This window comes from Pelmatolapia mariae, linkage group LG17 (assembly GCF_036321145.2).
Source record: "Pelmatolapia mariae isolate MD_Pm_ZW linkage group LG17, Pm_UMD_F_2, whole genome shotgun sequence".
NCBI lineage: Eukaryota > Metazoa > Chordata > Actinopteri > Cichliformes > Cichlidae > Pelmatolapia > Pelmatolapia mariae.
The window spans coordinates 9,007,080-9,031,355 of record NC_086242.1 but is presented as its reverse complement, the minus strand read 5'-3'; the positions used below and the strand labels follow the sequence as shown (position 1 = coordinate 9,031,355).

Here is a 24,276-nt window from a genome sequence, read left to right as displayed (position 1 = left end):
CAAACACCAGCCTCCTGTGTTAAAGTCTGATACCTGGTTGACCATTAAATCTCCAAATGTGGGCTCACTGTTTAATGCCTTCCTACGTTGCTGCTGTAAAAATAACTAAGGCTTTATCATTAATTTCAAAACAGTTGGGATTCTGTGTAAGATGTAAATGAAAATAGAATGCACTGATTTGCAAATCCCATTAACCCACAGTTTATTCACAGTATAACACAGAAAACATCAAATATTTAAACTGGGAAATTTCACTATTTATACTAAGGCTGGAAAAGTAAGCGGTACTAAAGAGAAGCAGCTGAAGGAAAATTTTGAAAAAGATTGAGAGACTCTGAAGACATCTCTATGCAGAGGGGACAAGGCCAGAAATCAGTACTGGATACCTGCAATCTTTGGGGCTTCAGGAAGCCCAGCATTAAAAATATGGCATGATTCTGTCCTTTAAATCACTGCATGGGCTCAGGAACACTTCCAGAAATCACTGTTTATTAACACAGGTTAAGCCTCTAGCATGCAAAGAAGAAGCCATATGTGAATGTGATCCAGAAACATTGGCGTCTTCTCTGGGCCAAAGCTCGTTTAAATTGGATTGAAGCAAATTGGAAAACTCCTCTGTGGTCAGATAATTGAAATTTGAAATTCTTTTTGGAAAACATGAACGCCACATCCTCTGGAGTACAGGAGGAGGACCATCCAGCTCGTAAGCCTGCATCTCTGTTGGTATTGGGGTCCATTAGTGCCTGTGGAATTAACAGCCTGCACATCTACCATCGATTTGAAATGTATATACAGGTTTAAGAGCAATATACGCTCCCATCCAGACATGTTTTTCAGGGCAGGCCTTGCACATTTTAACAAAGCAATGCTAAACTGCATACTGGATCAATTACAACAGCGTGGCTTCATAGTAGAAGAGTCCGGGTGCTGAATTGGCCTGCCTGCAGTCCAGACCTCTCACCAGCTGAAGCCTTCAAACAAGAATAGGAAAACATTCCTCTCCCAGAATTCCAGCAGCTGGTCCCTTCAGTTCCCAGACTGTCATTACACAGCAGTAAACATGGCCGTGTCGCAAGTATTTTGTAATGCTGCCATCAAATTCAGTGAATGTGACGAGCCAATACTTTTCCTAAAATGGTATATTTGCTCATTTTTAAACATGTGATGTGTTTTCTGTGTTCTTCTGTGAATAAAAAGCGGCTCTATAAGATTTCATATTCACTACTTTGTGTTTTTATGTACATTTCACACAGCCTCCCACCTGTTTCTGCATTAGGGCTGTTAAGTCGTTTCGGAGGCACTTGTTGGAAAGGCCAATGCTATCAATGGAAAAACAAAAAGGAGGCGTGATAAATGAAGCACTTCAAACTGACAGGGTGGCATCTTTAATCAATGTATTGTTGACAACATAGCATGTTATGTTAGTTAAAATATCATTTGTGCTGGGAGAGAATTTGGAACAATCAACATATACATACAAGTAAAACAACAACAACAGAGAGAGGAAAAAAAAAAATAGTATCCACAAACACTTTCATTCATTACACGCACACACAGAGCACTCCCACCGGACCACACGCCCACACAAACAGAAGCTAAAAGCTTGACAGTCGCACTGCTAGGTCTGTCAAGCAGTTTTGGATATTCTTCTGTTGGTACAAAAATGATCGTTTTGACAAAAATAATAATTTCATCAAGTGTGGTCGTCTCCCCTAACTTGCCCTCTCCACTTTCAGTCAAACTACTTGTTTTTATGTACAAGTGAGAAGGCAGTATGGCCGCATCAGTTGTAAATAAGGATATTTACCGCTAGATTTCTGGCATATTATTAGTTTTGTTTTTGTTTTTTCCTTTGTCATACAAAATAATATCTCTCTGAGGTAAGAACCGAGACAGTATCAAAATAGTAAAATGAAAATTTTACTGAATGTAAAAGGACTACAGGTTCATTACTTGTGAAAGCTGGATGACATATGACCTCACGGATAACAGCAGCGGGAAGAAGGAGAAAAAAAGAAAAAAAGAAGGAAGATTGAATAACGGTCCGATGTTGTATCAGTGTGTGATTCGCTCAGCTTGTCTGTATTTGAGCGCGATGGGTCTGAGCCAGTGGAGAGGAATGGGAGTTGGTGACATCACAGGCGTTATCAAGGTTGGCTACATTGGGGGGGGGGGGGGGGAAGCAGGGTCAGTGTCTGTGAGGAAACCTTTAAGAAAGAAAGAAAAATAAAAACGAGGTCGCTGATGCTCTAATAGCTCCGGTGAGGCTGCTGCGGCTCTGTGGAGCTCCCAGAGGGCGTAGCGTGTGAAGCAGCTGAGTGTCTGAAGAGCGTGCACAATCAGGGAATAAATTACCACCTGGACACTTTAAAGTTTAAACAAGACAGCCTACAGCTGGGGCAGCAGCTCTGTGAGAGTGCCTTTGAGCCTGAATTACCAGCAACGCTCACGATTACAGTGTCATGTGATTACGACTAAATCAACCCCATGGAAGGAATCACAAATGGCAGTCCACAAACCCGAGAGCTTCAAATGTAATCCTTTTGGTGGCGCTACGTGAATTATGAGGAGCACCAAAAGATTTATCTCCTGTGGACTGTACTGAGTCACTCTGGTACTTTCACAACTTGGCGACTGCTATTAAAAAAAACGCAACTCTCTTTTTCCTGTGATGTCACCAGCTCCTAGCGCTCTACTAGAAAAATCCCTTCACTCTGAAAAAGGCCAACTCAGGAAATGACACCCACCACAATCTGGCTAAGATGCTCTGAATGGAAAGTTGATCAACTCCGAAAGGCATTAGCAAGCGAAACCCCCATTTACACCAGGGCAATAAATCCAAACAACCATTCCTCCCCTTCAAAAGTTAAGGCAGTGATACTAAGGGGAAATGCTTTGCTGACCAGCAACTATGCTCCACCGACTACCAATGCATGGCTGGTGCATGTTAGTGTCAGAAAGTACTCTCGCTTTTTAAATTGTTTTATTTATAAACCTCTTGGTTTCCAAAAAGTTAAACTAACTCTCCACTAGACTGTCACAACGTCTCCTTTCAGAATAAAAGGCCGGGAAGAATGTTGTTTTATTCCCACGACAAACAAGCACATTTGCAGAAAAAGGAATACCACACAGTCGTTTAAAGGAAGACAACATCTCTCTCACCCCCCCACACACACACACACTCACATTCACACACACAAAGACATCAGAACCAACACTGAACAAACATCTCAGCCAAGGCGCCACATATATGCACGTCATCTTTCAGAAACACATAAGGTTTTTGTCCTCTTCATTCCAGTGAAGACGATTTCTGCAATGTATTTATTTCACATCAACTCTTGGTCTGATTAACAGCAAAGACTGGCCATTCACCATCATGAAGACCTAATCCAAAAAACCCCACTCTTTAAAGTTGAGTGGGAACCATCTAATCTCTGGGCCTTTTTAATTTCCGATAGATTTAAATGTCTATTACTGAATGATTATTTGAACGTAATCAAACCTGAATCTGAAAAATCAATGAGAATTACAAAAAAAGAAAAAAAAAAGTGATTTATTAAGCTCCGTCTTCCTCCATTTGTGATTTTTGTGGTGTGATTTGGATTGTGGATCAAACCTTCATGATGGGAATGCGCTGTGGGCAACATAACAGTAAGTAAATGATCAGATATACCTCCAGAGATGCACCAATAATTTTGTGGTGGGACAGTGGGAGTACTTGACTTAAATATTGGCCTATTGTAATTAGTTTTGTTTATTTATTGTAACTATTAAAAAGCAAGAACTGTGGAGGAAATTAACCTTTCATTACTCGTGCTCCAAGACCGAGCGTTCATGATTTTTCCTTAAGTCCAAGTGTAATCGGTGCATTGTGATATACCGTGATCGTTTTCTTTCTTCACATAAAAGACAACGCTAAGTAGATTCAGACATGTATTTTTTTTTCTAAACAGTTCTGTACAGGATACATGGAGAATGTTAACTCGTGTGGGTGTGGCTTCCGCCAGGTTCCTTCTCACTCATCTCAGGTTCATTCGGCACGCGGCCGTCGAAATGCTCATTCAAAAAACCTACAATCATCTCAAGCGCCCTCGCGCGTGTGGCGTCACGGAAAAGGTCTGTCGCCACGCCTCCTACCAGCAGCCGGACCAACATATTCGTTAACCTGCGATGTAGCCGGCCTATCAGTGCAACGCGCTGGTGATCAACTTAGGGCAGTAGCACAAGGATTTGAATGTTCTAACTTCACAATCACAACTTCTCTCACATCTTTTTCTTTTGCTCACAACAACACATTTTCCTTCTGTCCCCGACTCCCACCCCCACCCCCCGACTCTAAAGGGCTTTGTCACTGATCTGAGGCGTTTTTAAAGTTTCTTATTCCCCACTCGGCTGGAGAACAGAGGGTGAAAATTCAGGAATTTTAAGGAAATCTGGACTTTTTAGGGACACTGAGGGATTCTCAGGCTTCAAAAGTGGGGTCTATTAACAGTGCACACTACCTCCATTCTCTAGGGTGACAATGGAGGCCTACAGGTGAAAGATTGAAAGGAAAAGGATATTTTTTTGGAGGGTGGGGGGGTTTGGATATTATGTGGGGATTAGCAGGACTGCACTCAGTGCAGCTCTTCAAGCTCGCTCTCTTTGAGCTTAGCATTGTCTCTGACTTCGTCAAATGTGTACGTCTTCACAATCTTCCCATTACGAAAGACAGTGTGCAGCAGGTCCTGGAGGAAAGAGTAAAGACAAAACAACAACAACAAAAAAAGTGAGAACGGCGGCGTTCGTATGAAATCAAATTACATGTGAACAATCAAAACAATTGAGTAAAGAAAAAGGTTTGTGTGAACTCACCACGCCATACTCCTCCAGATCTCCTTTGCCCTCCTCCAGAGTGACAAAGTCTCCGCTCTGGGTCCGGTGTAGAGACAGACGACCTTTCTTCGACCTCTTGTTGGGGTCTGCCACCGGATCCTTGAACACGTTCACCTGAGACACAGCACAAAAAGATCTATGTCACACTGAAACAGAAAGGACATCCCTGAAAAGTCTGTCTGGGATCATGGATGAATAAATGAAGATTTCCACAAAGTGCACTTAAACAGCTACAAAGCCACCTAAAAAATGTAGACCCATTCACCCGGTCCTCACCCCTAGTCCGTTGGTGACCACGTAGCTGCATTTGAATGAGCAGTTGAGCAGATCTCTGGTCAGTTTCTGCAGCAGAGCCCCTCCGGACCCGAAGGTAATGTTCTCAATGGACCATCTGTGTTGCTTCATTCCCTCCACAATCTGGGGAACAAATACACACAATCAAACCTTGCTGCTGCCTTCAAACTTTGAACATCTGGCGCCATGTGTCTGTACCTCTTGCAGTGTGTTGATATCCACTCCATCTCCTTGTATGACTCTAATGTAAGGAGGGAGAACCTTGAACCCTTTAGAGTTCTCCTTTGGTGCAAACTTCTTCCCTAGAATCTCCAAAACCTGTAAACAGTCAAAGAACAGAGGATGGAGGAGGTACAGAGAGGAAAAGTTGAGTTTCCTGGGTGGGTTAAAGACTATAAATGAAAGTAAAGCTGTTTGTGTGACCGCACCTTCAAAACCGTATCGAGCGGGTTTCCTGAGTCTGGTCGAACGACGAGCGGGGCGTCTGCGCTGCGCATCTCGATCAGCGCCCGCAGGTCTTCTCCCCAAATCTTCTCGCAGGCGTTGTAGATGTCGTAGCTGTCGCTGACTATGGACACAGGCACGCTGGGAAACTGCTTGATGATGTGCTCGAAGGCATCTTTTTCATGATCTTTCCCCCAAGCTGTGATGGTACTGCAGAGAGAATGGCAGAGCTATTAAATATACATCTGAAGAAGAGTAAGACAGGAAAGACCAAACACAGTGATCGAGTGATAATGTCCCAGAGTGTCCAGAAGAGGGGGCTGCACTCCAGGTTTTAGTCTAAGACGAGCCCAAATATGATCTTACAGGTACTGTACAACAGCTGTGTGCACTTCTGATGCTGGCGTTCTTCTGCATCACCTAGCATCACCAGTGTAGACTCAGACAAGGAGAAAAAGGCGATAGAACCCACACAGAGCTCCTGATGAATACATCAAATATTAATGTTAATGCATCACGCACCATGATAATAAGGTAAGATAAATGAAAAAGTGCAGAAAAATATGAAGATCTGGACTTTAGGCTTATTAGGTCTTGGACAGCAGATGCTTGTAATGATCATGTTGCTTTGCTCTCCATTGTGTTGTTCCAGAATCCAACTTGGCCCTGAAGATAATTTTAGTTTTATGCGCTGCAGCTCCTGAGCTTCTTGGCACAACCCCAATACATGAAACGTGTGCAGTGTGCACACACTGCTGGCACTGATTTCTTCAAACTAAGGGTGACACACCTTTTCTCTAAAAATCAACCCTCCCTTTTCCTCTGGAATATCACTGCGACTCCTCCCACCGAGGAGGTAGAAACGAAACTGATTTCAGGAGGGAGGCCATTGCATAACAGTTGCTATAACAACTCCAGCCACTATCCCACAATGCACTGGTATGGGGAAGAAGGGTGCGCTGGTGCAGCAGTAACAGCGCTGGCGGCCAGTATGAAGCTGCTGTGTGTGCGCGCACGAGAGCGAAACAGAAAGGGAGAGGTGTCTGTAAGCAGGATAAATGGGAGAGGGATGTGCGCCGGGGCAGCAGCCAATCAAAACTCTCACTTCCAACTAATCACAGCACCATTCACCGAATGAAATAGATGAACCAGATAATGACTGCGAGGGTGACCAAGCACAAGTCAGGAGAGAAAATTAACACCATCATGAGCCAAATGTTGAATAAATATTCACTCTGGCTGACAAAAATCTCTACATCAACAGCTTTGGCATATAATTAGGTGTTATTTGAAGCAAGTTTCCTTCCCTGTGGATGAAAAGCTGGATTTCAGAGCGGGATCTTGGCCAAACTGTGCACCATTTCATGAAAAGCAGCAATACAGATGAAGACAGCTGAGATTTTCCAAGAGAACAGGTGAATGTGTGGCCTAAATGCAGATAATTAAAACTGTGTGCAGTAATTTAGCAACCTGCATGAGCTGCTTAAAGTTTGTGCAAATCTTTGGAGTCCCTTGAAAGCAGTGTTTCTCAGACACCCGTCATTACATGGAGTCTGGAAGTAAATCTCAAAAAGTTTAAAAGCAGGTGGTGAAACCGCACTGTAAACTGTGCGGTCGTATCTGCAATAAAACACAGCTCAGAACGGTACACTGCACAGACAAATATTCCATCTCTAAGCAGGAACATAAAGTCCTTTACAGATTAACACTAAATAAATAAGGCCAGTAAAGTAAAACGTGTGTGTACCTGTGCTCGGCAGCGGGCACTGAGAAGCCTGGCACAGGGTCCTTGGTGCCATAGTACTTCTTAATGACTCCGATGCCAGCGACTGTGTCTGTGCCCTTGAAGTTGACCAGATGGGCGGAGGCTCCTATGCCAGCAGTCTGTGAATAAAGAGGATAGGGTGGGGGTTAGGGACCTTGAAGTGCTTTAAACAACCTTAAAGTGGAAATAATATGCTTCCCCTTATTTTCTCATTTATAGATTTGCAATTGCAGATGCTCTTTGATGGCTTTGAGCAGAGAAGCCCCGCCCATCTCCTGTTCAAACCTTGCGTTTGCAAGGGATAGCAAATTGTGGACTAGACCAAGTCTTAATTTTCTTTGTTTTTGAAATCTCTGATGACCTTTATTGTCCTTGTCCTTAAATTAACCAGATTTAAATCCTTTAGCTTTCTCCATACCTCTTGTGAGGACACGCCCCTGTAGCCGAAGTCATGTAGTTTATACTCCAGCCCCTCCAAATTCCCCGAAGTCTCTAAGAGGTACTTGGCAAGGATCTTCTTTTGCTCTCTAGAGTTGGTCGCCACAGTGATGGGATACCAGATCTGAACCAGGATGGTCTGACGGAGAAAGAAAGGAGAGTTCAGTTCACTTTACTGGATATTTATAACTTCAGGGTGTGATTATGCTCCGAGTTTTTCCATGTGCATTTATTATAGCAAACAATCAGGTTATCGGACTAAATATTCATAACAGTTAATGGTAAGCAAAAAAGAAAAAAGCAAGCATAGTCAAGTTTTTTTTCCCTGCAGGCAACAGACCGGTGAATGTCTGGCCCAATTCTTCTGCTTTCCCAATATTTAAATGGTACTAAAACCCAAAACTAACAGGCTCAGAGGGATCACAGCAGCCTGCTCATTCACCAAAGACAAACTCTGGGAAAAGTACATTCCTTGTTGCTTCATGTCAACTCTGGACCACAGTCAATGACTTTAATATGAAAACAAGTGGCTTATCTGTACTCTCCACCACCTGGGAAATTTTAGGAATACATAGTTCCTGCAGTCTGAAGCATAGAGCGTGATTCTGTGAAGATCTGCCAGTCAGTGTTTTGCCCTCGCTTTCTAAAGCTCTCCTCCTTGTAAATTCAAAATCCATTTTGTCAAAGCAATCATCAGATTTAAGCTGCGGTAAGAACAGATAATGCAGAAAAAGTTTGATAGAAAGAGAAACCTGTGAAATATGGTGACAAGAGGATTATGAACAAGAGCACTAAACTAACACTATGTAACCGCATACTGCGATTTAAACATTTCATGTTAGGAATGACAACCAAGTACTATACTATGTAGGTTGAACCTCATTAACAGCAGATAAAGAGACCAAGCAAGACTAAAACTCTAAATATAACTAAGGCTATAAAAATTCTCTGTTTACCCAGCTCACACTCTTTGTGCCTCCTAACACTATGCGGTGTGTTTCTACCTTATAACACTGAGCAGGTCACATGCATCCTCAGCCTAATTATAATTCCATAATATGGACTCATGTGACTGCCAAAGAAAGTCCAAAGTTCATGCGTACGCACACACACGCGTTTGTAAGGCTATCTTTGCGAGGACATTCACTGACATTTAGCCCCGACCCTGTCCTTTAATGCTAATGCTAGCCTTAACCTTTAAAACGAGTCTCAGCACTTAAATAGCTCTCGTAGGAGTTTCAGGCAGGCCAAAATATCCCCACTCTCCACCTCTGGAACTCATGTCTTCATAGAGGTACACATAAAGGAAAACACAGGCTTTTTTAAAAACTTATCTAAATGCTGACTGTGTTATGATGGCTCTTTATCATTTTCCTGGAAATCGTAATACTATGAAATCAGATAAGTATTAAAATTAAATTTGGAATTAGTTCTAGTTATTATTTCTGTGTAGGTTCCAGGACCTGGTAGTCTTGAGAGCTTGAGCTCTTATCCAACAGGCTTCTTCACTCCTAAAAACAAATGGCGGTAGACCCTCAGGACCACCTCCACCTACCACTTGGAGTTAAATCTCTGGGACTCTCCACCATTAGTTTTTAGACTTGAAGAAGCCTCTTGTCTTCACAAACCAAAAGGAGTCCAGTTGTCTTCTTTTTTCAAGTTATAGTTATTATTTTACTTTTGCAAGCTGTAAATTTCTTACAATAAAACAAAAACTCTGTGCGCATGTGCGTGTTTGTTTCCTTGTCCGCAAACTCCTCCTAGACTATAAGCAGTTGAGCAACCAAACTTTGCACAGGCTGCTGAAAGTTCTTATTTATATCACACATTATCATGTCCTTTTGTTGCCTAGAAGCAACAGGTTAAAATGACCCACTGGTAGCATTTATGCACTTATAACACTGTTTAAAAGAACCGTATCATTTTTTATTTCACAACAGTAACATCTAATTTATATCTTAGAAAAGTTGAGTTATGCATGAGATTTTATGATGTCAAGATGGCATTGTGTTGCATGGCAACAGGCTTAATCACCCTGTTTTGAGCTTTATACACATATTATACCTTATAAAAGCATCCTATGGCAATACTATGTCATTTTTATTTACAAAAGCCAAATGATACACACCTAGCGGGGTGCTAAAATGCCCGTTTTTAGCATACAAACGCCATCTATTTTGCAACTTTTCTCAATGTGATTAATTGTATCGGTTCGCTAACTGCACAAACAGATCAAACAACACTGTAGCATGGGCATGTAGTAGTTATAACCAATTCTGCATTTGTGTGTAACAGATTAAGTACAGTGTAAGCATTGTTACACTGCAATTTTTCTATCATTGTCATTGTCAGGCGATAGTTTGTAAAGGACACTTTCTGCCACGGTAAAATGGAGGGGCAGTAAAAGCAACACTAAGAAGGAATGCACACCCCACACACAACAACAACACAACTACTCTGTCAATGTCCCAGAACAAAATGGACGGCGATAAGGAACCACAGAGCGGGATGAGAATGGGGAAGGTAATGGCAAAAAATAAATAAATAAAAAGGATGAGAAAGCAATAGAGAAGAAAGGGGAAAAAAAGGATGTGACAAAGAAGAAAATGAGAAAAGCGAAACAAGAAGGGACACCAAGAGTGAAAGGGAAAGAGATAAATAGAGTATGACCTAATGACGCAGCTCAAGGACACCAGTCTGCGGCTAATTTTACTTCACAGCCATGAAGAATGACCCCCTGTGTGTGTCTGTTTATGTGTGTATTTATATCAGCCAGAGAAACTTACCAAGTGTGTGTGTAAATGGGTTTGTGGACGTGTCGTCACAGTGCTCTTGGCTGTAGGTGACCTCCAAGTACTATGCCATTACAGAGTCGAGAGTGTGCGCGTCACATAATAGCTCCAAACGCAGACCACTTTCAGGATACATTAGACTTTCTGAACATACTAATGTGCTGGTAAGTGTGTGCATATAGATTATAAAAAGCTTTTTTGCATCAACAGACATAAACAAAAGAATGCCGTTTCTGAGTAATCACGGCGTGATTCATTTGTAGGAGCAGTCAAACGTGATATTTATGAACTGGTTTGACATGGTGAAAAAGACAAAGAAACAGCAGGAGACAAGACAGCAGTTTGAAGAAAAGAAAGTGAAAGTGAAGTGCAAGAAAGTGCTTGGCAAATGAATCTAGTTCTGCCGAGTCATTGAGGACAGTCTGTTCATGCAGCATTAAGTTCATGATAATCCTGATCTCAGAGAGGAGTCACACTGTGGATCAGCTCAGTGTAAAAATGCAGTACTCAAACTACCAGAATAAAGTCACTCAAATTTACTTAACTTTCTCTGGAATTTTATGTGAAACCTACAGTATGGTTAAAAGATATTTGCTAAATATGCTTATTTATTAGATGGAAATAGTGACATCATTCTTCTGTGTAGTAAAAAATAAAACTAAAGCTAATTAGATCATCGTAGAACAAATAGTAGAATCAGGAAAAGCACGGGTAGTCTGGCTGTGAACAAAGGTAAAATATGACATCATTACAAGACAAAATCAAATATGATATAATCTCAAAAAACTAAACCTTCCCTGATATTTAAAAGCTTCTTTACTGACTTTGGGAAAGTCAATGACCTGCTAACATTAGCTAATGAATGTAGTCTGCAAATCAACAAGCTTTCACCTCCAACTAACACTGAACAGAAATTGCGTGATAGCATTTTGCCAGAAACAACTTTAGCCAGGGAATAAGCTAAGATGATCTAGCCAGCTGCTACATTTGCAAACTAGCAATATTGCTATTAGCTATAAGATAGCTAATATTAGGGTTAAGGTTTTATACAATGAATCTTATCTAATCAGATGGGTGACAAACACTGGGAAAACTACAGCAGTGGGGTATTCAGCACCTACAGGTGCCATGCTTTACTTCTGAGGGTCACAACAGCCCCCTCCCCATCATCTTTTTTAATAGCAAAATATAATCTAATCTAAAAAACCTAGCCGTAGCTTGCTAGCCACCTAGCTATAACTAGGGATAACCAATAACTTTAACTTTATTAGCTTTTTGAAAATCTCCATTTTGTATTTAGTGTTGACTCAACACCACAGGCACAAATTTTGGTGACTGTTAAGTTACATAAGAGCAATGTACATAAACGCAATCAGAGAATATAACTTAACAAATACAATTACCAATTTTTACAAACATAATAGCAGCATATGTGACGATGTCTGTGCAAAGGTTCGTTGAAATTAGTCAACCCATTGAGGAGGAGATGGGTTAGATACAGACATATATTCATATATGAACTACAATCAGTACAGTAAGATAACAAATCAATAATTTCCATATTAATGCCCCAAGGCTAACTTTAGCTTTCTTGCTAACAATACTACTAGATAAAATACTAAGTGACCATAGTTCCATGATACTAAGTCATGAAGCAAAAAGTCATGTTCATTTTGGACAGCAATAAATTCTGTAAATATACAAAGCAATAATACCCAAAAGTGATGCAGGCCTGGCTATCCAGCTAGCTCTAACTGAACTAGACACCGTATATCTGGCATTGGTAGATTTGTTCTGAAGATATAAATAATCACATATACAGTATATGCTCAGGTTATTCTGTTGATGTGCAGCATATCAGTTCACGGCAGTCTTGTATAGTCTCGAGTGGAGCTAGCTCCTCACCCTGACCTTTAAATAAAAGGGATCATGCATTATGTTCTAGTTAATGAGTTTAAAATGGGCTTTTGTATGCCTTTTACAGAGCCACCAAAGTGGTATCAATATTTTCACCTTGGTCTCAACAAAGAAGCGATTAAGTGTATTTTTCAGAACCACTGAGGTGTTTCCGTCTGCAGCACACAAAACTCAATTTGCACTTCTTTTTTTGGTGTCAAAGAAGTGTAAGTGTACAACAATGACCATATGAACCTACCTACTACTACTACTACATTCTTTGACTACTCAATGAAATCTCTACTCTGAATGACTTAACAGTGTCTTAAATGTAAAATAACATTCTTAGAATAATTTCCGAAAGAAAGCGTTTAATAAAAGGCAACAAGTAAGGATTTTCCTGCCACTATCCTTTTGCTGCAGTTGTAACACAAGTACATCTCCAAGTGGGTATTAAGCTATAAACTCTGGCAGAATTGCAACTCAGTGAGATTTAAGAAATCATGAAGTGTCGCAGGGCATGCTGCCAAACTAAATTGTTTATGGCTTTTATAAAACTATTACCTCTCTACTGTAATAAATGGGACCTAAACGTTGCTAATGTCTTCCTTCTTCTATTAATTATCAAATAACCATTAAATGGTATCGCTAAGCCTAGCAATGTAGTTTTAGTAGCAATGTGATGAGCACATAAAAAATTTCACTGCTATTTGAGGGCACAAGGGTATGAAATTTACGAGGGCTTTTAACTTGATAGAGCTCTTCCAGTAGTTACACTGTGAAGGGGTTCTCCTGTGATTTAGCATTACACTGAAAAGCAACAGAACCCCACAAGACAGATTTAAACAACAGTCAAAATTCAGTTTTTTGCTATAGATTACACATAAAAAGTACACCTCAAATCCATAAATGAATTAAACACGTCATGTCAGGGCCCTCTCAGATCCCACCCCGACCCGTGTCCATGAACCAAACGTACCTCCACCCAGTTAGTGAGCCAGTAGCATTCGGGGTCTGTGCTCTCCACTGTGAACAAAACATTGCCTCGAGGAATGACACTCCCCTCTGGCACCGCCTTGATTTCAATGGGCAGGTGTCCGTTGTATTTCTGTAAACACAAAGAAATGCACACAAATATATATAAGGTTACCAGCATCACTTTCCTGGATATATTAACAGATTTATATCTAAGCTGTAGCAAAAGATTTTCAGAGGTAAGCCATTTACTTGGAGGGAAAAGTAAATTAAAGGGAAGTATTATGTTCATTTCCATAGTTTTTCATTGTCGATTAGGTTTGCATAATTCAGTTTAAATAAAACAAACAAACAAAAAAGAAAAAACAATTTCCATTGAGGACATAACATAACAGTAAGGTACACATTTCTATCAGAAAAAACAAATAAAAGCCAAAAAACTGTATTTTTGGTTGCCTGGGGTAGTGCTGTACTTGGCTCAGGACTATATTTTAATTACTGTTAGAGTGGAATCTGTAAAGTAGGTTGTTACTATTTTTGTCTATTTGTTAGTAGACTTTTCTTTGCCTCTGTTAAACCTAACACTTTCTACACACAAATAATACATTATCCAGTGAAATGAACCATGTATTAACATTACAGATACAGAGAAGATTTAATGTTTGCTTCCTAGCAACAACATTAACGATATTATTTTATTATTAGCCGTAGCCACTACTTTGACTCACTGATAATTGCTAATAGTTAGATGGCTAAGGCTAACACATACCATTCACATTAACTGTTTAATAGATAAATGTTGTTGAACGTGATGCTTTACTGACCCCTCAGAATTCCTCATATAGTGCTGCTAGTGAGGGGAAGAGGCTGAGTGTGTGTTCCTGTTGGTCTGGTACTGTGATATGTGTCAAACGGAGCAGGCCATGACAGTTTTGTGTCTGTACTGCTGCAAACGAGCATCTGATAGAAGCGTCCTTTTTAGTAATGATTTTTTAAATAACTAGTTTTTAATTATAAAAAAAATTGCCTTAAAACAGTTTTCTAGCAACACACCAAATCTCCTGGTGACCTCTAGCTTCTCTGATGCGCGACACATCAACACCACAGAGTTTCATGTGGTAACATTACGATGTGCTTGTGTACATGTACACACAGTTTTTTCCTTAATAAACCATTTCCTGAAACAGTCTGTATTGTTTAGGAAACCTGTCTACAAATATACCTATAAAAATGTTTCATCATTAAGAAAAAAGACACAAAAAAACATTTTTCTAAGCACTTTCAATACTCTCTTACCTCCAAAATATAAGTCCACCCCTTCTCATTAAAAACATCATCCTGGAAGTGTTCCCTGTAGACCTCCTTCGCCTCTTGAATCTTCTCTGGAGTCACTACTTTTCCTGGAGAGCAGGAAGTAGGTGGGGAATAAGGGAGGAAGCGGGAGACAGTACAGACAAAGAGGTTGGTGAAACAAACACCGCAGCACTGGTGTGCTTCTCTACTGTCCACCACGATAATCAAGTTTGAAGCTGCTGAGAAGGCATCTTTGTTCGGAAAACATGTGACACCAACTACATCCTTGTCTCATTTCAAGTCTGACTAGTTTCTAGTTCATGGAAACTATTAAACACAGCATACCACAGATAGGAAAGGCGCTATAAGGGGATACTGTGGTTTATTAGGAAATGCAAAAGAAAGGTCTGACAGTCTGAGAAATTAAAAAAAAAAAAAAAGTGTTACATGTGTGTGCAATCATTTTTATCGATATTTACAAAACCATGAAGTGTAAGTGGAGCTAGCTGCTTTCTTTGGTTTCTAGATTTTATACTAAGCTACTTTAATGTAACCCTCTTTCAACAATGCATTATCGGGTTAAAATGTCTGAATGGTGAGGTTTTCTTGTAGCTTTGGGTAAACAGAGGTTCTGTTTTTTTACTTTCACTTGTTCATGAAATTAGTTCGGTTAGAGGATCGAGGATGCATCGCTGGTACATGGCCTAATCGCTGTGCTCCGAGCGATGCTCTGCCGAGCCAGCTTTTCTCCCTCGGACAGCGAAAGAGCAGCTGTGCTTTTGTCCTCTCCGTCTCTGTTCTCTGTTATCCGTGGCACTCTCTCCACACCTCTGTTACCACACCATGAAATCCGCTTAACAGACATGAGGGAGATGCATTCTTTCGACACTCTCTCTTGCCCTCTCTTTTGCCTCTCAGGACGTGAGCGTCAGCGTTAATCATCTTGAGTTAATTAGGGCATAGAGTGTTTTGGGCTTATTTCAGGCTGGTCTTGTTTTCTCACTTCTTTCCCAACCTGGATTCTTTTGTGGTATGTTTGTTTTGTACGGCCTAATCAATGTGAAGCAGCACGCTTCAGCCTTGCTGTTTTTCGAATGAATAAAAGAACTGTTGCTGCAGGACTCGATAGAAACCACCTGCCCTGCTGAAGTGTCCTTCAGCAAAGCAATGACTTTGAAGAGCCTTAGGCACACTGCTCTGCAACTGACCCTGTATGCTGACCTTGCCCTGTAGGGGGAAGGCCAAAACAATAGAGTGCTCCCACAGGGACCAATCAAGTATTGTAAAAGGCCCTCCAAAGTCTGGATGTCGACTTTTTCAGCTACACTATTTTTTTACTAACCAGTAAAAATCTTTCGCCTGACTAGAGACTGAGGCTTGCTGGACCACAGCAAAATAGCGGTTGTGTAAACTGCATTCACAGCACTAGAATCATAACATCATGTGCACAGCTGGTTCAAAATGCTTCCATGTCTTGGTTATGTGATTTAAGTATTGAACTGTTACCCTTATTTAATTTAAGTGGACTGGAAGCACTTCTATTTACGCAATCACAACGCGGTGGCTGCATGTGACCAGACTCCCTCCCATCTGTGTTTATTTGCCATTGAGAAGCTTGGACTTAGTTGCAGGTCATGTTCACTCGTTTAGTCTGGCTACAGAGCTTTTACTAAAACGAAAGCCAAACTTACCTTTTAGATATTTGTGCAGGATGTACTGTAGGCCATAAAAGACAGTTTTGTCATATTTGACTTTTCTGTTTTTGCTGGGGTCTGTCCTCTTCTCGCGGCACTCGAAGTAGGAGTACACTTTACTCGTGTTGGGGGGGTACTGTTTATAATGCGTTACCTGCCAAAACAGAGCACAAGACAAATTAGATTGGCCATAAACAATGACTAACCAGTTTAACCGAGTGAGGAGAAAACTAAAACAAGAGCAGTCTGATACCGCATACCTCTGCCACAGCTGAAAATTCCCTAGACACCATGCATGAATAAATTTCTGGATCCAGGAACACTAAGACAACATCTCCAATTTATCTTATTTCAGTCTGACATACATTGGTGAAAGTGTACTGACTTCTAAGTTGAGTCAAACCCCATCCAAACGTGATCACTAACTACTTTATTTTTTATTTAGTATGCACGTGTTAACATGCCAACTGTGCAAATTGACTCATCTAGATTTTATCATTAGTGTCAGGAGGAAATGGGCCTGTACTGTAGCCCAGTTTCACAATGTATCTTGTACATTTTGTACTGTACAATACTGCACAATCCCACCATTCGAAGGAACTGATGTTATCTGAATGTGTTTTAAGATTGTGCAAGTCTCTAAAAAATATTTAGTGTACATGGAATTTGGACCAACGCAATATGACCAACACCCTTCTTGACTTCAGGGCGTCGAAGCGATTTCAAAGGAAAATTGCAGGATTTTCAAACTGAAAAAACAACTTATCTTTCACAGAAATGAAGAAATCCCATAGAATCAATAGCTTGTTACCAAATAAACGCACATTTTCACAACTTATCTGTGATCGCATGAAACATTTCAGTTCATCAAAGTGTTTCAATTTCATGCATTAAATAAAAAAAATAATTCTATTAAAAAAAAAAATCCCATTCAGGGAGAAAAAAGTCAAATTTGTCTCTCACACATACATTTTCTCTATAAAACAGTTGTTTGGAGCTTCATGTGCACTTCTAGTGAAAATTGAATCCCCAGTGTCTGCAATCAAGTCAACAGCTTAAGGCAAGTCCAGACATGTTTCAATAACAGACTCTACTATCATACCCATATGATACAGTCTCACAAAAAGGAGACTATACATAGTCAGTGGTAGCCATCAGTCATTAATTAAATCCCTAAATGAGCTAATGGATTTCCAGAGTGCACTAAAGGTTTAACTAATAACCAGCAACGCTCCTACCACAACTGAAGTGCACTTAAATTTAGAAATTATATTCCTGCCTCATCATGTGTCACATGAGAACCTAATGTGTACACAGTCAAAGTACAAGTCACAATACAAGCAAGAGTCATTTATTATTGTTAGACATTAGACTCTGATCAAACATACCTTGAGACCGGCTGGTGATCGCCTTGGCAAACACTAGTCACTAAGGAAAAATAAGTACTCAATGACCAGTTGGCGAGTTGTTGCTATGAAACTGATTGCTAAGGCCCAGTCACATAAACCCATAGACAGTGCAGAGAATCAGTAGTAACCTTCAGTTGCTAGGGAAAAGTTTGACTGCTGACAGGTTGGCAAGTGGTTGCAGTAGGCCGTTTGCTTTCGCTAGGATGTGAAATTGATTCACAAAGGAGTTTACAGCGCTGCACCAAAAAACACCTTGCGATGGTTTTGGTCACTAACAGCTTGCCTGCAGTTTGTACGCTGACTTTTCTGAAAACACTAACTACTTGCTAAGCATTAGTGAAACTCTGAAAGAATGTTCTCCATTTCCAGTTTGACTCCCACTTTTTCCAAGTTTGGTGGTTCTTTATCTTGATCATTAATATGCAAAGGGTTATGACCATGACCAAACAACATCTGGCAACACAGAAGAGCTAACTCGTCAGGCCAGGACTCTACAATCTATTCACACCTACAGGCCAGTGGCCACTCTTTCAGTGATGAGGGTGCACACATCCTGGACAGGGAGGAATGCTGGTTTGAGCGCAGAGTCAAGGAGGCCATTTACGTGAAAAGAGAAAGGCTATCTCTGAATCGAGGAGGGGGCCTAAGGGTACATCTTTCGCCATCTTACAATGCTGTGATTGCAGCCATTCCCCAACTCTGTGAATGGTACTCGTGGCTATTGATCAGTGGTTGTTGATCAATGGTCATGACAATATCCATATAAAAGCTCAAGAACTGACCTCACAGCCCATTGTTCATTCACTGGGCTAGTTTCAGTCAATATGCTAATACACTCTTTACAAGTTTGGGGAAACCTGCAGTCAGCTGAGACTGAAGATGTCACTCGGATGAGTGACAAAATGTTTCTCCCACTGAAAACGCTACGTCCAGAAGAACAGAATCAACTTTTCGGGCGTTCCTTACCTGGATTACTGAGCATGCATCAAGACATTTAATATGCAGTAAGATACAAAACCGCTTGACACCCACATTGAGTATAGATGAGATAAATGTCAATGAACCACTCAGTTACTCTGACCCCCATATGTGTCCTTTCCTCTGGGCTTTCGAGGACTCAAAATAGAGTCAAGACACTTAACATGACACTGTGTGCAACCACGTGTGTACATATTCACTGGCACCCACTGTATACACACACACAAACACACAACCAATGCTTTAGAATGACAAAACTAATCAGAGTTTCAAAGCACGAGCAGTACGTCCATATTGTCCTCCAACAATATTATTAAATGTCAGCAGAGGACACACATATGAATATTTGATTATAAAACATTCATCTATTGTAACATGAACCTAATTACGACAAACAAGACCAACTACTGAGCTACACAATTCAGTTTTACAGTAACAGTATCAGTAATGGAAGGAGGTGCATGTAGTGGTAAAACCGCAGAGTGCCATCACTTATCAGTACCTCTTAACTCTAAGGAGATGTTTTTTAAGTAAATCTTACTATTTTCATATATGAATAACTGGTAAGCAGGCTCTGGGTTCATAAATTTGAGGATATGATATTTTGAGTACTCATTATAGAATCACAAGCTCATTCAGTCTGGGTTTTGTACTGAAAGAACTGATCAGACACAAACGCAACTGAAGTAAGGTTTGGGGTTTGCTATCTGCTTCCTCTTTTTCCTTCCTTCCTCCTTTAAAACCCTGAGGATACTGAGGTAACTGAGGGTGTAATGATTCCATGATACTTAAAATCAAAAACACCAAACATATACACTGACGCTGATCGTCAATGACAGCGCAGAAAGTTAATGCAATGTCAGTAATATTCTCACACACAAGTTGCCATCTATAAACATCAAGCAATTTCTCCTTTGCTCTTTCGAGACTGGGAAGGAGATGATGAAGGCAGCCTTGTGAAAACGCTTGAACGTTTCACAAAAGTTCCTTAAATCTATTACTACAACCTTTTCCATCATCACCACGCCTGAAATGCAGTACATGCAGGGCACTGGCCCATTACCTGAAGTTAAGAGTTCAATTCAAAGACAAATACTGGAACAACACATACTGACAGTTCAGTTAGTCTGGTCCCAAAGACAAAATCCAACTCTGCAACACTGGGCTTGATCACCTCTCTGTAGTGGCACGTGAAACAGTTCTCTGTCAAAGTGGCTTTTCAGCTTGCAGCCAGTTTTCAAAGACGCAAACAACACATGCAGTTGGTCTGTCCAATCATGGGACGAAAGACACGCTGGAGAACCAGGTGAAAGGTATCAACAATTCTGATTAGGAAATACGAAGCAGGAAGTGCCGGGTTTAGCCAGACAGTAGGACCCGAACTTTCAAAATAAGAGCAAGGGGATGCATTAAAAAAATGAAAGAAGAGATAAAATGAAACTCCAGATACTTTAATGTAAGACCCTGGATCCCTGCTTACTTTCTCACCATCATTCACTCTGGATTTAAGGGTCAGAAGAGTGTAATATGTAAATGTGGTCACATGGTGACAAACTAATGTGGCTTTTCTTTAAAAATCTGTGCTAATAATAGAACACAATATAACTCCTCCCTGTCGAACATGCAGAGATTTTTTGGATGCATGCTTCCAGACAATAGGCCGGCGTGCCTTTGGGACAGAGAGCTTCGCTTTTGAAATCAAGCACACAAAACACAAAGGTGCTCAGGTGGAGTTTGTTTTTATGTCCTGTGTGTGCCTTCAGTTGTTCTGAGAGACCACCGAGCATTTCTTTGAATTAACCTTTCTCTTGCGGTCATGCACGGCCAAGCTACACATACAAGGTAAAGCTGGGTGACAGGTGTTGCAACACAAGCAAAACTTGCCTGCGCTGCAGCGAGGACACATTTATCTGTACTGTCATTTGTCAGGCATTTGCTGCTTCTCCCTGGGCTTTAACTATCACTACTTGACTGAAAACACGACTTCTCACACAATGCTGTGCTTTACTTTGAGCACACTTTGTTGCTACCTAACAAAAACATCTGTAGCCTTCTTCTATTTGACATTATGTAGCTCTTCGTGAGCTTTCTTAAGTTACAAGGAAAAACTGTTTTCTATGAATGGAAATGTGTGTCAGCTGTATTCTGATTTTTGACAATGTGGTGAAGCGGAGCAGAAAATACTGGGTCTTTGTTTGAAATCTACTTTTTGTTTTCCAATAACTTGAATAAAGTCAGATCAATGAAATATGAGCTCTGTGGGAGGATTTAATGGACTTGATGTAATTGTTGCATCGGGAAATATCCGATACTCTAGACTGAGTTTCACTGTAGATGTCTCATAAAGGGGTTAACTACATACGCCCTTTATTAAGGTAGTCAATCCAGATACTTTACACTTAGTTTAAAATGAAAGGAGATGCCAGAAAGCTAAGACTTTCTGGAAACCACTCAACACGAAACCGCCACCTCTTCCAAAGGGACGTTTCTGCTCATAAAAACAAACAAACACCCACACTATATAATATACATATACATCCACTTAACACCAGTCAGCAGTGGTACTGGCTGTTCATCGATAATCCCAATCGATCAATACTTCTAGAATCAGGCATACGCTTACTTTCATTTTTTTCTATAGTGAAAGTTAAACTGTAATGTGTATAAATGAAACAATGAAATGAAACCAAAACCACTCATTTGGATGAAATGAAAGGTAAGGTGTGACTGTGCATTACACACTGACGGGAGATTTTGCAGGTATTTAAGTGATGATTTTTTTTATTTTTTATTTCCTTAGTGAAAAAAATTATGATATGGCAATGCAGCTGATATATATGGGTACAGAACATGAAATATTGAAATATAACTGAACAGCACACTTAAGAGATATGCTGTAGGCAAATTAAACCACACTACCAGTAGTATATTTCTGACATTTTATAGCTAATAAAGGATTTTTTTTTTTTTAAATGAAAACACACCTCTTTGGGTTTTTTTCCTGTATAAAATGAATATGGCAGATAGACTGCCAGGCTCGCAAAAGACAGAATGTTAATCAGAGATTCTTTTACACAGTGGTAGTAAATGATACACATTTTAACAAGTGATAACACAATGAAAGTACATCCATGTACACATACATTTAAGATGTTAGTTTGTATCATTAGACTACATTTCCAAGTTTTTTGTTCATTCATTCAACTGGTGTACAGCTCTGATCTCAGTCTGAGCCTAGGGTTTAGTCGAGGTACTTGGGCTTCCTGCCTCTCCTGTCATTTTCGACTTTCTTTCCTATCATCAGCATCACCGAATTGCTGAATGGTGTCACATGGCAGTTGACCTGGCAGCCGTCCCGGCAACCACTTGCTACGTGAGCTTAAACAATACTCTAAGATCATTTGCCCTCTGTTTATATTGTTGGTTATCAGCGGGTTGTTTCTTGACGTTAGCCAGTGTATAAACCCTTACCCACTGCCAAACATCATTAAAAACCCGCTTTGAACGTCAAGTTGCCTTGTGATTCCTTTTTAACTTTCGTTTTTGTTTTCTCGTAAGTCATGAATTGCATTATGAGTGGTGCGAGCTAGCCCTATAGTGGCTAACACGACGTCGAGCTGCTGTGACTGAGCTTTTGCCCATGTGCAGTTCATACACCACTTGCTAGCTAGGGGCTAATACTAGCTTTTTTATATCAATACCCTTCATCTCTCTCTTGCGCTCCCTATGCGCTAGCTAGCTAACTCAGCTAGCTGCAGACCACTATGACTAGCAATCCGAGGGGAGACTGGTATGATAATAGCAGCGATCTTACATGAAATCTAGGCAAAAAAGGGATGCCTGCTTTGTGAATGTGGTACACCGTCTCTGTTGTACCAGCCCTCTTCTCCCTCCCCCAACTAATTTGGCCTGCGGTGAACCGATGGATACCGGCCACACAGAACAGTGTGATGGCCTTGGTACTGATGATGAAACCACCTTGACTTTGTCAATTTTCACTCTTAACGACTCTCCCTTCACCTAATGCCTCGTTCGCCCGAGACCATCACGGGTACCGTACCTTGTATGAATCGGTCGCTAGCAATATGTTGAAGTCGGTGTCTCTGTGCTCCATCTTTTCCCTCCTTGGTTGTGAGTCGCAGCTGTCAGTAGGTTGTGTTACGCGCCGTGCTGCCGGAGACTCTCCAGCCTTGTGTGTAGCCTGGAAGGGGGGAAGGACGGGCATAGAGAACGGGCAGGGGAAGGGGCGGGGACTCGGGGGCGGGCGCATACGTCACATCGAAATTCCGACGTTCGTCGTGTATATCCGGAATCACTCGGCTAGATTGCGCGTTGGGCCCTCTTACATGCAGTTCTCAAGCTGAGCAGATGAGGGCAGTATTGGCCATCAAATACAGCTCCAACATAAGCTTTTGGACCTGCTTAGTTTCCACCGTTGGTTGATTTATTGATTGATTGATTGTAGGAATTCCAGTAAATCTTAATTAAAGACCCTGCACGTGAAAATATTTGAATTCATTCACCCAGTGTACAGAACATCACATACTAGGTTCTTTCACCTGTAAGAATAGTAATGGTGAAAGTTGTCTCACCTTCAACAGGTGAAAGTAAAAAGGCAGGTCAATGTTGGATAGTGACGAACACCATGCACATTTAACGTGAAGAAGCAAAAGTGAGTGAAAACACCTAGAGTACCTCTGTGGAATTAGTGATGTGGAAATCACAACAGCACATTAACTGTACACAGAAGTCTGGTTTCAGAAGATGATTGATTTATTCCCCTTATTAGGCAGATGCTCATTATTTTTAATCTTCTGAATAGGTCTAGATATGACTAACGTACAGATTGTTTTGTTATGTTTTTTAGAAGATGATACAAAGGTAGAAACACAATTTTTTCCCCTTTTTATCTTGATATCAAAAAATGGTTATCAAAAATGTGTTGGACCTGCTCTTTTCCCACCTTTTGTCTTTTTTTTCACTTGAACTTTATTCTCCCTATAGGCTGATATGAGCTCTTTTTAGTTTAATTCACCCCTTATATCACTTTGCTGTACAGCTGTTTAAGGTTATAAGAGACCATAAAAACTCATTCATGGGTTAATGATGTCTCACCAGTAGGTCTTGAGGTATTTCAAATATTAATTTCATTCAGTTTAAAAAGATGAAGGAATGAGATGGTCTTTGAGAAGTTTCTATAAGCATAAATACACCAAATACATCTATTTCGAGTTTATGGGTGGTTTTAAGTTTTAAAATAATCATCAAAAAGATGGACCTAGAGAATATTAAAATAAAAATAATTCAATTGATTCATAGCTGCATTTTAAAGATCCCCTCCAGCCACGCCTGAAGCCAGAATGTATAAATATTTAACTGTTTTTCATTTGGAAAATTCTAACTACAGGATGCATGGTGTT

General features: G+C 40.6%; 1 protein-coding gene across 1 annotated transcript; it reads right to left on the bottom strand.

Annotated features, from left to right (window-relative positions):
- Window positions 1–1,362: 1,362 nt before the first annotated feature.
- On the bottom strand, window positions 1,363–23,088 carry nampt1 (nicotinamide phosphoribosyltransferase 1). Its single transcript, XM_063501175.1, has 11 exons — window positions 22,917–23,088; window positions 16,467–16,623; window positions 14,779–14,882; window positions 13,487–13,615; window positions 7,800–7,958; window positions 7,364–7,500; window positions 5,601–5,826; window positions 5,371–5,490; window positions 5,155–5,295; window positions 4,858–4,992; window positions 1,363–4,730 (listed from the first exon to the last, which is right to left on the bottom strand). Exons 1-11 carry the CDS (start codon window positions 23,079–23,081, stop codon window positions 4,620–4,622), a joined length of 1,584 nt encoding a protein of 527 aa, XP_063357245.1. The 5' UTR covers window positions 23,082–23,088; the 3' UTR covers window positions 1,363–4,619.
- Window positions 23,089–24,276: the final 1,188 nt, after the last annotated feature.